The sequence below is a fragment of the Mus musculus genome, chromosome 12 (genome assembly GCF_000001635.26).
Source record: "Mus musculus strain C57BL/6J chromosome 12, GRCm38.p6 C57BL/6J".
In the NCBI taxonomy this organism is placed as follows: domain Eukaryota; kingdom Metazoa; phylum Chordata; class Mammalia; order Rodentia; family Muridae; genus Mus; species Mus musculus.
This window is the reverse complement of record NC_000078.6, coordinates 30,911,639-30,926,771: the sequence shown is the minus strand read 5'-3', so window position 1 is coordinate 30,926,771 and position 15,133 is coordinate 30,911,639. Positions and strand designations below refer to the sequence as shown.

Sequence of the window (15,133 nt, the reverse complement as noted above, 5' to 3'; positions counted from 1 at the left end):
TCATATAAATATTAAGTAAAGGAATACTTATTTTTTAAAAGACTCTTGAATCTTATACTTTAAAATCATGTCAAAATTAAATGTTTTTAAAAAGATACTAAGTATTCACCAAGAATGTCACACTTACAAACTCATGTAACGCACGCTTTCCCTAATGGCTCACATATGCCTAAACTATGATCGAATTATCCACTTAACATAATACAACAGTAAGAATTTTAACTATCAATATTTTTTAAAGCTTAACTGCCCACGTAAGGTCACAATGGTGTCAGACATAAGAGATCAAGATTCAAGAGTGTTTCAATGACTCCTGGGGGCAGGGACTGGTAATATAACTCTAAACTGTTGCTGTCATATATTGTTTTGGCACCTCTTGTGCAAAAGAAGTTTCCTTTATATTTGTAATCTAAGCACAATATTTCTATTTGGAGTTTAAAAACTGATATGCACTTATTTTTTCTGGATAGAAACAAATGAAGAAAAACTCCTTTTAGCTTGGTGTTGAGAGTGTTTATCTCTAAACGATGCTTCTATGCTGACCTCCCTTTGCTGGGGACTCACCCTAGAGAAGTATTATTGAAGGATACTTCTGGAACTAACCTGCTGGTCTTGGAAGAGATTGGATTACAGAATTAGTGCCTAGTAATCCTGAAGCTGCTTTTCAGTCCTGTGCCTGGCAATGCCTACCTTACTGGCCTGTTCTCTGGGATCAGAAACTCGCCTTGCCCTTTTTTGGGCAGCCTTTCTGTTAGTTTCAGCAGGTGGGTAGCTGTTTTTTTCTGGAAGATGGGGGAAGGAAACTCAGCCTTTGAAAACAATAGGGAGATGCAGTGTGGTGGAGAGCAGGAATAGAAAGGTTGGTAGAGACAGCCCCTTAGGTTTAAGCAGCAAGTGTCTGTTGTGGATAGCATGGATCTGTAGAACCTCCGGGAGGGTCCAGCCCGCCACTGCGTTTGCTGTCACTGCTGAGACCTCTGCCCTTGAGCATCTGGGTAACAGTTCATAGAAAGAGCTTCGTATTTTCTAACTTTAAAGATTTAGGATTTTAACTGAATTGATTGAGCTGAACTGAAAGGATTACATGGTGAGAGTTTTTATTAAAGGGCCTATAGAAGGAAAGTGACTGGGTACAGCACTGGAGTTATGCTGTACTCCAGTACCAAAGGCAACCCTGAACTATGAAAAGCAGACCCTAACTGTGGGAAGATAACCCTGCTGGCTCTGGGGACACCTGCAGGAAACGACGAATCCAAATAAAGGGATAAAGGACGTGTTTATCAACACCCGTACTTATGACCTGAAGGTATAAATGATAAATTAGTTATTGACAGTGCAAGGTGTCTCCTTACATGAACAACAACACAGGTCAAACTGAAAAGGCACTTTAGTTGGTTCTGACATGTGACTATGTTTTTAAATACTAGTATAAGGCTCTCAAGGTTCATAGCAAAGATAGCAAATGCATTTTGAATTTGTCTCATAAAGATCAAATTACAGTTTTTAGTCCAAAAAAAATGTAACAATGCTTTCAACATGACTGCTGGCAGGAGGCAGGAGGCCTTCCTATGTCTTACAGAGAAACCAAGATGGCATTCATGCACAGAGGAAATGTGCTTTTCCATGGAACTGAGAAGTAAGAACTCCTATTTAATAAATGTGTGTAGTATTCAAGAAAGCGTTCTAATGGAAGGCCTACAAAATGTAATGGAACAGTCAGATACGCCTTGAGTAATGACCTAGCAATAATCTAAGGCCAGCTTCCCTGCTCTTCCTGACACATACTGCATGCTTTAGAAGAAGCACAGGTGGCATTCACACTGGTCATACTCCCTATGAGACCAGACAGATGCAGAACACAGAAGATGTTAGGTCTCTTCAAGTATCAACTTACTTCCATCCGGAAGACGCGCCAGGACAATCCCACTGCCTCCCCTGGCTGTGACCAGAAACCCGGCTTTAATCACAGACAAAACTGCAAGACCTTTAGCTTTTGCAATCACGTGGGCTGCAAACAAACAAAATAGCAATGACTAAAAGACAGCTTGTGACAGAGCTTTGATTTCAAAGATACATAGCTGAATTCTTTACTTATTACTATGAAAATTCAGTGATTTGCTATTTCAAAGGTTATTTTAAAACTCATAATCTGTTTGAACTACCATTTTATACTGAAATTCTCATTTATGTATAAAACTAACGTATTCATATTTCAGAGTTCATGACATAAAATGAGATTTTAAGTGAATGTGCCCACTAAAGGAACAACCTCACCACAATGTGAATTTGCTTACATAATAGCTTATTTTTCACACTTATGTTTCAGCCTTTCAAAGACATCACTGGAAGGCAGTTTAAGCCCAGGCGTGGTAGTACACACCTTTAATTCTAGTACTTAGAAGGTAGAAGCAAGAGGATATTTGAGAGTTCCAGGCTAGCCTGGTATACATAGTGAATTCCAAGCTAACCTGGGTTAGTGGAGCCCTGTATCCAAACCAAACCAAACCAAACCAAACCAAACCAAACCAAACCAAACCAACCAACCAAAAAACCCCACACATATACACAAAAGGTTTATAAATTCCTCTACACAGTGTGAAATTTCTAATTCTACAATGATAAAAGAGTCCTGTAAACCATTGTAAATCATGTCCCCAGAGCATAGCAAGGACAGGACACACATAACTTTCGGAACCTTCCTGTGTGGGAGGTAGAGGACAAGGGTACCTTCCTGTGCACCAGAAATTGAGGACACCTCTCCTTTGAAGGTTTGCTTTTATTTTTATTTTATGTATATGTGTGAGTGCATGCATGTTATGCATGTGGATCACATATCTGAAGAGGTCAGAAGAGTGCTGGCACCCCTAACACTGGAGTTAGATGGGGGTAAGGGGCCATGTGGCTCCTGAGCACGAACCTAGGTCCTCTGTAAAAGCAGTCAGTGTTCTTAGCTGCTGAGTCAGCTCTCTAGTCAAACACCTTACTTTGTGTTTTAAGTTGCTGCACATATGTTGTAATAGATTGAAAATTATAACATATACAATCAAGCATATTTATTACTTTATTATTTATTTATTTTAGTGCCACATGTTGGTACCATGTCCTATACATGCCATTCTGGTATCAATGCTTCTAATGTTACTAATGCCTCAATTTGAAGACATTACCCATAACAGCATGTTTTTGAAAGTGAGCATTCTTCACATGCCAATAAAACACTAGTGATTCCTAAATAATCCGCAACCGTCTCCTCATTTGTAACACAGACCATGCGTGGGCAGGCTTTCTTTTCTCTTTTCTTTCCTTTCCTTTCCTTTCCTTTCCTTTCCTTTCCTTTCCTTTCCCTTTCTTTCTTCTTTCTTTCTTTCTTTCTTTCTTTCTTTCTTTCTTTCTTTCTTTCTTTCTTTCTTTCTCTCTCTCTCTCTCTCTCTCTCTCTCTCTCTCTCTTTCTTTCTTTCTTTTGGCTTTTCGAGACAGGGTTTCTCTGTGTAGTCCTGGCTGTCCTGGAACTCACTCTGTAGACCAGGCTGGCCTCGAACTCAGAAATCTGCCTGCCTCTGCCTCCCAAGTGCTGGGATCAAAGGCGTGCGCCACCACGCCCGGCCTTTTTTTTTTTTTTTTTTTTTTTTTTTTTGAGACAGGGTTTCTCTGTATGGCCCTAGTTGTCCTGGAACTCACTTTGTAGACCAGGCTGGCCTTGAACTCAGAAATCCGCCTGCCTCTGCCTCCCGAGTGCCTCTCCACCTCAGCCTTTAGCACCAGGTGGTAGCAACAGAGCTGCTTCCCACCTTCGCTGCAGCGTGCTCTCTTTGGTGCCTTTTGCTTACATGAAATATGTTACTTGTAAATACAATTTCCTCTTTTTTTCTTTAAAAAATACCATGAAGTGCTTGAGAAAGCTTACATCATAAAAATTTATCTGAGAGATTAGCTAGAAAGTTTTGAAAAATCTGTTTGCAAATTCCCTGAAAATTGATTTAAGAAGAAAAGAGTTTAGAAAGCTAAATGGAGCAGGGACTCAAGGTGTTAGGCTGGTACTTCTATGTGGAGGAAAGCAAAGTGAAAGTGTGTACTCTGCTGATTGGCTGGAGAACTGCCTGCCAAGTGCTGCCCCTCTAAGGTCTCCTGCTGATTGGCTGGAGGACTGCCTGCCCCTCTGAGGTCCTCTGCTGATTGGCTGGAGGACTGCCTGCCACGTGCTGCCCCTCTGAGGTACCCTGCTGATTGGCTGGAGGGCTGCCTGTCAAGTGCTGCCCCTCTGAGGTCCTCTGCTGATTGGCTGGAGGGCTGCCCGCCAAGTGCTCCCCCTCCTAGGTGTGAGACTAGGGTAGTCTAAGTGCTTACACGTCTCCATAGGGCACCCATTAAGAAACACTAAGCCATACAGAAAGCAGCACAGAAAACAAACATGTAGAAATATACCTACCAGGAATGATCTTATCAGGTCCATTTCTAGAAGTTATTTCTGTGAATTCTCTTAATATTTTGGCAGCCTTCTTTGCTTCTGATTTCAGATTAGAAGGTATCGGGTTATTCACTGAAAGAGTAAAAAACATACTGTAGTGGGGGAAAAGAATCTAGTTTCAGAATATATTTCAGCTTCACTTTTCTCTCACACAATTACGCATTTAAAGTCAAACTCCACCAAAGGGAATGGCTTCTGGTTCTCACTGATATCTCAGGTCTGTGTCCTCAAGCTGTGAAATCTTGCAGATAGCTAACACTAAACACTAAAACTCTCACGAATTATGAAAACATGGGATCATGGAGTCCTAGGCAAAAGCTGGCTGGCTTTCTCTCCTCGTTAAGTATCTTCTCCCCATAATTATTTCAGTGTCAATAAAAATTTTGATTTTGAGGATTAACAAAAGATATACTTTATAATTGCTTTTAGTAGACATAATATTTGATACAGCTGGCTTTTCTCATCAGAAATTTTGGAAATGTCTGGCTGTCACAATTAAAACTCTGGGATGCTCAGAAACTAAGTTAATAGGCCCAGTAATATATGCTAGCTCTTACATAACAGTTTACATTCCCAGCATAAACATGTTTCCTTGTTATAATAGAATACATGCAACTCTTGAACTCCGAAGCATGCTGGAGAAGGGGGGCCACTCTCTTGTCTTGGGATACACAAACATAAGGCCAGGTGAGTTCAGCAGCTGTGGTCCTCATCTGATTGTCTGTGGTCAAGTGTTTTAGATGGAAAATGCTGATGACATCCATGCCACCACTTCGCCTGGTAACATGACATCGGGAATGACCAAGTAGTATGGGGGAAAGGTTTAATTTATCAAAGTCTAGAGCTATCTAAGAGCACAGTACAGATTCATATTGGCAGCTGGTAAGCTTGAAATATGTAATTTGTTTTAGAAGCAGAAACTGAAACAGAGTCATGGCAGAGTCTTGTTTGTTTTCCTTAGAAGATAACAGTTTGGTTCTTTGTAGCCCAACACAAGATCATTAGTAAGAATAAAGTTATGGGAAAGTCTATCAATGGCATTTTGGGGGAAAGGGTGCATTTCCAGTTTGCAAAAGCAAAATGAAGTGTATATGTTGTGTATGGCATTCTTTTTAAACCAGTATCCTCACAGTATGTATGGTAATGTGCATTTTTAACTCAATTTTACTACAGATTATTTAAATACTGGTTCTCAAATTTAACTGTGTAGCTGATGCCATTTGTACAAGAGTCCCATCTCCTTTAAACAATTCTGGTTTGCCTAGCCCATCTGCAGCATCAATAAGATTTGTTATTCTATATCAGTTTTATCTGTTTGAATTTCATGTGTGAGAAAAAACAGTTTTACCTTCCCCAACTACCTTAATACATAATAAAACAAGTGGAAGTCATATATGTTGGGCAGAGATCAGAAGCCCATCTATTTTTTCTCATATATGTGAACACCACTATATAGTCTTCTATCTAGATTTTTTAATAAACAGGTTGTTTCCAGTTTGGAGCTATCCCAAACTAAACTTCTATAAATATTCCCATCATGGTCACTTATGCATAAATGTTTTGATAAACATCAATAACAGAAATTGCTAGTTCATTGTAGTTCATAATAATAAGTGTATGGCTAATTATGTTTCCAAAGAGTCATCTAAAGTGGTATTTTATTCTTCTACCAGCAATTCCTTGGGGGCTGGAGAGATGGCTCAGTGGCTAAGAGCACTGACTGCTCTTCCAGAGGTCCTGAGTTCAATTCCCAGCAACCACATGGTGGCTCATAACCATCTGTAATGGGATCCGAAGCCCTCTTCTGGTGTGTGTCTGAAGACAGCTATAGTGTACTCATATAAATAAAAATAAATAAATCTTAAAAAGAAATTCCTGACAGAGGTAACGACTCCACATCGGCAACACCTGCATGGCACAGACAGCCTAGTAACTGTTACTTGAGCAGCACTTCAGTGTCGACTTCTCACGTTCCTGGCAAAGTTACAAACTCGGCTTTACTTATTTCTATTTCTTCCTCACCGCCTCCCCCCCATATTGAAAATACATAATATATAATATATTTACCCACATAATATATCCTGATTATAGTTTCCCTTTACTCTTCTCTTTCCAGTTCCTCCTCACTCCTCTCCCATCCAGATCCACCCCTTTCTGTCTCTTAGAAAAAAAAAAAAAACAAACAAACAGGTTTCTAGCCAGTAATAATAAAGTATAACAAAATAAAAGATAAGATAAAACAATCACACTGGACCTGGAGAAGACAAACAAACAAGGGAAGGAACCCAAGAGAAGACATAAAAATCAGAGATCCACTCAACCATATCCCCAGGAATCCCACAACACCACTAAACTGGAAGCTATTATAGCTCCACAGAGGGCCCAGTGCAGATCCATGCAGGTCCTACGCATGCTGCCCCAGTCTCTGTGAGTTTGTATGTGCTTTGAGCATGCTGATTTAAAGGGCCTCATTTTCCTGATGTCCACCATCCTGTCCAGCTCTAAAAGTCTTTCTACTTCCTCTTCCTTGGGTTTCCCTAATCCCTGAGGACAGTGGTTTGATTTTGACATCCCACTTGGGACTGAGTGTTCCAAGGACCCCCAATGTCTGCATAATGTCTGTCTATAGGACTCTGTATTTGTTCCCACATGCTGCAGGAGGAATGTTCTCTGACGATGGTTGAGCAGGACACTGATCCTTCAGTATAGCAGAATGTCAGGTCTACTTTCTAGTTTCTGGTTCTTGGTCGCAAAGGCAGTGCCAGGTATGAGTTCTATCTTGTGGAGTGGGCCTTAAGTCAAATCAGATATTGTTTGGTCAGTCCCACAAGCTTTATGCCACCAATATCCTAGCATTCCTTGAAGGCAGGACACCACTGTAGGAAAGAGTTTGTGGCTGGCTTTGTGCTTGCTTCATTTGGGAAGTACAGAATACCTTCCTCTACCAAAGATTAACTAGAAGCTAGAAGCAAACGCTCTATGTAGGTACAAGCTCAACTATTCCATGTTCAATGAATTGCATAAGTATTGTCTTCAACAATGGGACCTTGCTGTCAGTTTGTGGAGAGCAAACTATTATCTTGGCAACAGCTTGGGATTCCCATGGACTTCTTTGGCCAACAACCCAATTAGATGGTAGCTGAATCTTAGTATTGGAAACTTCATTTGGTGACAAGAGATGGCCTGATGTGATTCTGTTTCCCCCATTACTAGCAGACTGCATTTAGATTACCTTCATATAGGTACATATTTTAGGAAGCTTCTACTGTATTAGGTTTCCATACTGCCCCTCAAGTGGCTCCTAACTTTAACTGTATTTCCCCATACTCCCTCTCCATCCCCACCTGATCCTGTTAGCCCAGTCTCCATCCATAACTATGTATTTTACTCCATTTCAAATGATATCTATCTGCACCCTCAAGACCCTTCTTTTATACCTACCCTTTGTGCGTCTACAGATTCTAGCTTGCTTATCAATGATATAATAACTAACATCTACAGATGAGAGACTATTTGTCTTTCTGGGTCTGGGATAGCTCAGATGATCTTTTTCTAGTTCCATCAGTTTAGCTGCTAATTTCATGTCATAATGGTTATCCAAGTTTGTACTGCCACCAGCCGTGAATGAGTGCTCCTGATACTCTGCACAGTCACCAGCATCAACGGTCATGTGTTTTCATTGATCTTAGCCATTCGGGTGGGTTAAAGATGAAATCTCAAAGTAGTTTTTGATTTGCATTTCCCTGATGGCTAAAAGTACTGAACATTTCTTTAAGTGTTTTTCAGCCATTTGAGTTTTCTCTATTGAGAATTTTGTTTTAGATCTGTACTCCATTTTTTAAATTGGATTATTTGTTTTCTTGATATTTAGTTTTTGAGTACATTTTGGATATTAATCCTCTATAGGATGTAGAGTTGGTGAAAAAAAATCCCCAATCTGTAGGCTACCACTTTATGCAAATTACAGTGTTCTATGCTGTATGAAAGTGTCTCAGTTTTATGAGGTCCCATTTACTAATTATTAATATTAGGGCCTGTAGGAAGGGTATTCTGTTCAGAAAGTCATTTCCTGTGCCAATGAGATGAAGGCTATTGTGAAAGGTGTTGCTTTGCTGAGTTCTTTTTCAGTCTGATTGTCAGTTGTATATGGATGGGTTGCTGATTTTTGTGAGTTAATTTGCTATCCAGCGACTTTGATGAAAGTGTTTATCAACTGTAGGAATGTCCTAGTAAATATACTTTGACTTCTTCCTTTCCAATCTGTATCCCCTTGATCTCCATCAGTTGGTTCTCTTATAGTTCTAGCTAAGACCTCAAATACTGCACTGAATAGGTATGTAGAGTGGGAAATCTTGTGTTGTACCTGAATTTCTCTCCATTTAAATTGATGTTGGCTATGGGCTTACTGTAAATTCCCTTTATTACATTGACATACATTCATTATATCCCTAAATCTCTTCAGGACTTTTATCATGAAGGATGCTGAATTTACCAGAGCCCCTTTTCTGCACCTAACAAGAAGATTATGTGTTTTTTTTCTTTCAGTTTGTGAAATTTACATTTGAAATGGTCAAATAATTTATCAGTTTATGCATGTTGAACCATCCCTGCATCTCTAGGATGAAGTCTACTTGATCATGTTTGATGATTGCTTTGAAGTGTTTTTTGGATTTGTTTTGCAAATATTTTACTGAGAATTTTTACATGTATTTTATATGAAAAATTGGTATGTAATTCTTTTTGTTGGGTCTTTAGATGGTTTGGGTAACTGTGAACTTTTAATATGAACTGGCCAATGTTCCTTCTATTTCTATTTTGTAGAATAACTTGAGGAGTATTGGGATTAATTCCCCTTTGAATGTCTGGTAGACATCTGTACTAAAACAAGGCTTTGTTTGTTTAGGTATTTTTTGTTGTTGCTTTGGTTTGTTTGGGAGACTTATAATGACTACTTCTATTAATATCACTATGGGTTATAGGTTTGTTTATGTGATCATAATTTAACTTTGGTAAGTGGTATGTATCAAAAATTCTATCATTTTTTTTTCTTTCTTAGCTTTTCCAACTCAGTGAAGAACAGGTTTTGTTTGTTTGTTCGTCTTTGTTTTACAGTGTGTCCTTATGATATTCTGGATTTCCTTGGTGCCTTTTATGTCCCACTTTCCACTTCTAATTTTGCTAATATGGATATTCATTCTCCACTCTTTAGTTAATTTAAGGCTTTGCAATCTTATTGATTTTCTCAAAGAACAAACTCTTCACTTCATTGATTCCTTGTATTGTCTTCTTTGTTTCTATTTTTTTTTTAATTTCACGCTGAATTTGATTATTTTTTTGTTCATTCCATTTGGGTGTGGTTTCTTCCTTTTGTTCTAGAGCTTTCAAGTGTTCTTTAAAGCTGCTAGTATGAGATTGCTCCAATTATTTCATGTAGGCACTTAGTGCTATGAACTTTCCTCTTAAAACAGCCTTATGTTCTATGAATTTAGGTATGCTCTATATTCGTTTTCACTCAATTCTAGAAAGTGATTTCTGTCTTGACCCACTTTTCAGTCAAGTTTCCATGAGTTGGTAAACTTTCTTTCATTTCTGTGGTGGTATGATAGGATATAGGGTGTTATTTAAATTTTCTTGTATCCATTGAGACTTGCTTTGTATCTAAGAATATGGTCAATTTTGGAGAGTCTGATGAGGTACTGAGAAGGTATATTTTTTTGTGTTTGGGTGAAATGTTCTGTAAATATCTGTTAGGCCCATTTATTTATAAATTCTGTTAGCTCCAGTATTTTGGTCTAATTTTTGTGTGGACAACCTGTCTGTTGGCAAGACTGAAGTCTCCCACTATCAGTGTGTGAAGGTCAATATGTGATTTAAGGTATACTAGTGTTTCTTTTGTCTACACCAGTGTACTTCTTAGCAATTTGGTTCTTAGCTTTTGGAATAATTCTTTCCATCTTTTTACCCTGAGGTGATGCCTATCTTTGATATTAAGGTGTGTTTTTTCGGATGCAGCAGAGGAATAGCTGCTGCTTTAGCATCCATTCTATTAGTTTATATCTTTTTATAGGAGAATGAGAGATATCAATGACTAAAATCATTTTGATGATTTTGTGTGTGCTTCACTCCTTTGACTTGTTCTGCGATTATTCATTTCTTCTGATTTTTTTTTTTTTTGAGTGTAGTTAACCTCTTTATGTTGGAGTTTTCCATCTAGAACCTTCTGTAGGGTTGAACTTGTAGATAAATAGTGCTTTTTTTTTTTTTTAATCATGGAATATAAGTGATATGGTGACTGAAAGTTTTGCTGGGTATAGTAGTCTGGCATCTGAGATCTCTTGGAGTCTATAGCACATCTGTCCATGTCCTTCTGGCTTTTAGAGTTTCCATTGAGAAGACAGGTATCATTCTAATAGGTCTGCCTTTATAACGTTACTTTGTCATTTTTCCTTTGTAGCTTATAATATCCTCTTTATGTTCTGTATATTTAGTGTTTTGATTATTATATACTGAGGGGACTTTCTTTTCTGGGTCAATCTATTTAGTGTTCTGTTTGCTTCTTGTGCATTGATAGGCATCACCTTCTTTAGGCCAGGGGAATTTTCTTCTATAATTTTGCTAACAATGTTTTCTGTGTCTTTGACTTGGATTTCTTCTCCTCCTCTATTCCTAATATTTTTATATTTGGAATTTTTATGTGTTTCTCAGATTTCCTGGGACTTCTTTTCAGCTGTTTTTTTATTTTAGATTAACATTTTCTTTGACTGACTGGTGTATCCATTCCTTCTATTGTATCTTTAATGCCTGAGATTCTCTTTTTTATCTCTTACATTCTGTTGGTGATGCTTGCCTCTATGGTTCCTATTAAAATACTTTGCCCACTTAAAATGTGCATTGTCTTGTTTTGTAAATCATCCTTACATATTATGGATATCTTTCAAGTATAAATATGTTTTTGCATATATGCACATGCATACATATTTTGAATATTTTTCAAAATGGTTCACCTAATCCTTTAATCAAATCAAGTGTTTTCTTAAATCAAGGGTTATCCCTTCTTATATTTTAAGGTTTTCTCCCCCATTTTGGCTTACAAATTCCAGATCTATTTGTTCATTTGATTTTTTTTTTTCCCCAAATGTGTCACTGAGGGTTTGGCCCTTGTCTCGCAGTCCATGCCATCCTTTGCTTCTTTCTGAAGTTTGGTTATTGTTTCTTCAAGTTCTCTTCCCTCAAAGTGTTATGCCTTCAGTGTCAACTAATCTGTTTTCTTCTCCCCTTTCCATTTCTGTCCTGGTGACATTCACACTATCTTTTAAGTCCTAGAACACTTTGGACATCCCCATCTGCAGCCAACTCCATCTACTTATAATCTGACTATTTGGTGACACACAAAAGGAAAGACAGGCAAAAAAAAAAAAATGCCCTAAGTGTCCCCAGGGTTCAGCTTAGCATATTCACTTATTTGGGAATTCCAATCAAGTTTTCTTGTTACCGGTTTCCCACTTGAAATGATTTTCTTCCAGAGATCCTGCACCTTGGAAATTTGCATTGGACTGACTTCTCCCTTGAACTTGCAACTCTTCAACTTTGGTTAATATGCTAATTAGTTTTAGCTTTCAACTTGACACAACCTAGAATCATTTGGGAAGACAGTTTTAAAGAGGAATTATCTAGATCAGCTAGTGATGTGGGCATGTCTGTAGAGAACTGTCTTAACTTAGTCATTATGGGTGGTGGTACCATTTCCTAGGCAGGGGCCCCTGAACATTAAGAGAGAAGAAAAACTAAAAAACAAAGAAGCAAGATTTCATGCATATGTGTCACCCTGCTCTCTTTTTGGTTTTTTTGTTGTTTTGTTTTTTTCAAGACAGGGTTTCTTTGTGTAGCCCTGGCTGTCCTGGAACTCACTCTGTAGACCAGGCTGGCCTCGAACTCAGAAATCCTACTTCCTCTGCTTCCCAAATACTGGGATTAAAGGCATGTGCCACCACTGCCTGGTGTCACCCTGCTCTTGCTATAGATAATTTATAGATCATAAATTAATGCCACCAACAATCAACTCTCAAAACCATTAAACATTTTAAACAAACAAAACCAAACATCAACAGAAATATAAAAAGGGCACATTTGGGAAAAGGGCATCTAGACATGGCTTTCTAAATTTTCATTCTGTGTTAAACCATGTCCTCAAATTTTAATTTACATGGGTTAATTTGCTAATTTGATAAAAATTCCATTAGAGATCAAAGAAATAAGAACACAACTAAGTTAATACTGTTTTTAGAATAGTTGATAAAACCTTACCATCCCTGCCTGCCTTGCCTCTGCCCAAAGGTTAAGTCTCTCAGGAGGCTCTGAGATGCTGTCTTTCTTGAGATGCTCACCGTTAAACACGCTGTTGACACCTCCTGCCTTTGTTTCTAGATCACTGTAGTCTTTCTGGGGCTTGAGCTTTGACTACTTACTTTGTTGTAGGGAGACCAAGTTTGTCATATCCATAAGTCGCAGTCCATGTTCCTAGCTAGACCATTAATCTCCTTAAGCAAAATTTACAACCAAATTATCCATGTGAACCCCACTGTCCCCCCCATCTCCCCAAGGCTTTGGATGGGGACAAAGAACTGGAAGCAAAGGGCAGAAAAAAATCTTTGCTTTGTATCTGCTTCCCAGAGAAATTGAGGGAAATGTTGGGATAGGAAAAGATCACAGATGCATGCTTTGTGCATGTCAGTTAAAAAAAAAGGGGGGGGGATAAGTGAATGTTATGGTAGAGTCCTGCACTTCACAATACCACCTGCAAATGAGTGAATGGACAAGGACTCTTAGTCACAATGTATCAATTAAAAAAAACCAGAGTAAATGTAACCAGAGTTTTAAAGCTAATTTTCTTTGAAAGGTAAAAAAGAGAAAAAACAAAAACCAAGGTAATATTGACTTATTTCACAGACATTGAACACAGTGAGCCAATAACCAATTCTCCTTAGTTAAGATGCAACAAACAGGATGAATGTTATCACTTAGTCTATTTTAACCTCCAACATAGCAATTTACAAACAACCAGATGCTACTATGGTATTTCAATAACAGGCCACAGAGCAGAATAAAACAGCACCTTCAACCCAGCCGTGTTATTCTCTAAACTTTGTGTACAAGTGAACTAACTCATTAGTAATCGAAACATTTCCTCATATCTCAAGGAAAATACCTGGGCCAGCAGGAATACAGAACCTGTTCACTTGGTAAACACAGAACAGGGCAAGGCTTCTGCCCCAGGCCAGGGCATTCCTCCATGGAGGTGGTTACTTCAAGTCTTTCTTCCCTGGTCTGCCTTGGCAGGGCAGTAGTAACATCTGTTGAAAAGAAGCCGGCACATTTTGCCAGGGGAGAAACCTGCTTCCTATTGTTACCTATTCCTATTGTTCAGAGCACTAAAAGAAAACAAAACAAACAAAACAAAACAATAACCAAACCAAACAAAAAAAACCATACAGGCACTATATACTAGAGATGCAGCAATCAAATTACCCTCCACACCACCCCTTTGTAAAGTATCGCAGAACCAAAGACACTGTGTCAAAGTCCTGACACCTCTACCTCTGGAAGTCCCAAACGCATGTGAGCCCCTCCCCTAGGGACTATCCTTTCCCAGAGATCACATTCCCACAAAGGCCCTACACAACCCCCAATCTGCACCTCCTTCATCTGTGTCAAGTACACAGGATGCCAATTCTCAAAACAATTTGAAACCAGAAGATGGTAAAACATCAGATATTAGGGGAAAAATAACAAAATGAAAGTCTGTCTTCAAAACTGGAAATGCTGGAGGAAAAAAAATTTTTTTTCTGCAATGAAGCGGAACGACTGTGGTTAACAATCAACCAAAACCTTTAGCCAGGAGTGTAGAAAACTAATCTTGAGTTCTGAGGATTTACAAAAGGATCCGTGCAGTATGATCTTGGTGGATGCGCCCAGACAAACCCAGGGACTTGACTGTTTTCTCTCCTCTTTCACAACGCCCATCGCAAGAGGAAGAGTTGCCGCGGTGCCGACACGCCCCAGCCGCTCAGACCCTTACTCACTGGTGCCTGCCGCTCCTCTCGGTACCCGAGCTCCTCACTCCAGTCCAGGAAGAGGAAAGCGTTCTCCTTGGTCCGCCTCCCTGACGGGACCCGCCCAGCGGGCGCACACCTGACCCAGGTAAGGGAATAGGTGTATGCCCTGTTTTTGCCAAAGCGATCACTGGTCCTATACCCTTGCTCAGAACGTAGCTCATCTGCGTCCACCCGCCTCATTCCTTTGAAGCCTTGTAAATCACCCCCTCTTCTTAATCGGGGAAACCCACTGCTAAGTACCGTGGCCCGGCCTGGGGTCGGTGGTCCAAAGGGGTAACTTAGCTTGGAAGGGCGGGTAGCTCCGATCGGAGGAGCCACCCTAGGAGGCTCTGCAAGCCGCTATCCTTGAGTTCATTGGCTGCCCTGGCACATCCTAATCCTCCCTGCTCAACACCGTGCCACCCAAGCTGCTCTGGGGGTCGCCCCGCGTTCACCCCGCCCTCACTCCTTAGACGTGCGACCTGGGCAGAGCTCAGAGTGAACGCTAGCCCGGGCTGCCAACCCGAACGCCTAAGCCCCGCCCTCTAGGCGACTTCTGGCCCCGCCTCTGGCCGCG

General features: G+C 39.7%; 1 protein-coding gene across 5 annotated transcripts in view; it reads right to left on the bottom strand.

Annotated features, from left to right (window-relative positions):
- The window catches only part of Sh3yl1 (Sh3 domain YSC-like 1), a 48,492-nt gene extending 33,389 nt beyond the window's left edge, over positions 1 to 15,103 (bottom strand). For 2 of the 5 annotated variants that reach the window (XR_003950048.1, XR_872408.2), the window contains exons 1-3: positions 14,545 to 15,102; positions 4,427 to 4,537; positions 1,895 to 2,008 (exon numbers count right to left, since the gene is read on the bottom strand). Coding sequence is in view for 2 of the 5 variants with exons in the window: in NM_013709.5 (NP_038737.1) it covers positions 1,895 to 2,008; positions 4,427 to 4,537; position 14,545 (226 nt within the window). In the remaining 3 variants the exon portion in view is untranslated. Of the gene's footprint in view, positions 1 to 1,894; positions 2,009 to 4,426; positions 4,538 to 13,670; positions 13,816 to 14,544 lie in introns of all 5 variants that reach the window. The other 3 variants (NR_110343.1, NM_013709.5, NM_001289480.1) reach the window with 3 other exon arrangements.
- Between the last annotated feature and the right edge of the window lie 30 nt (positions 15,104 to 15,133).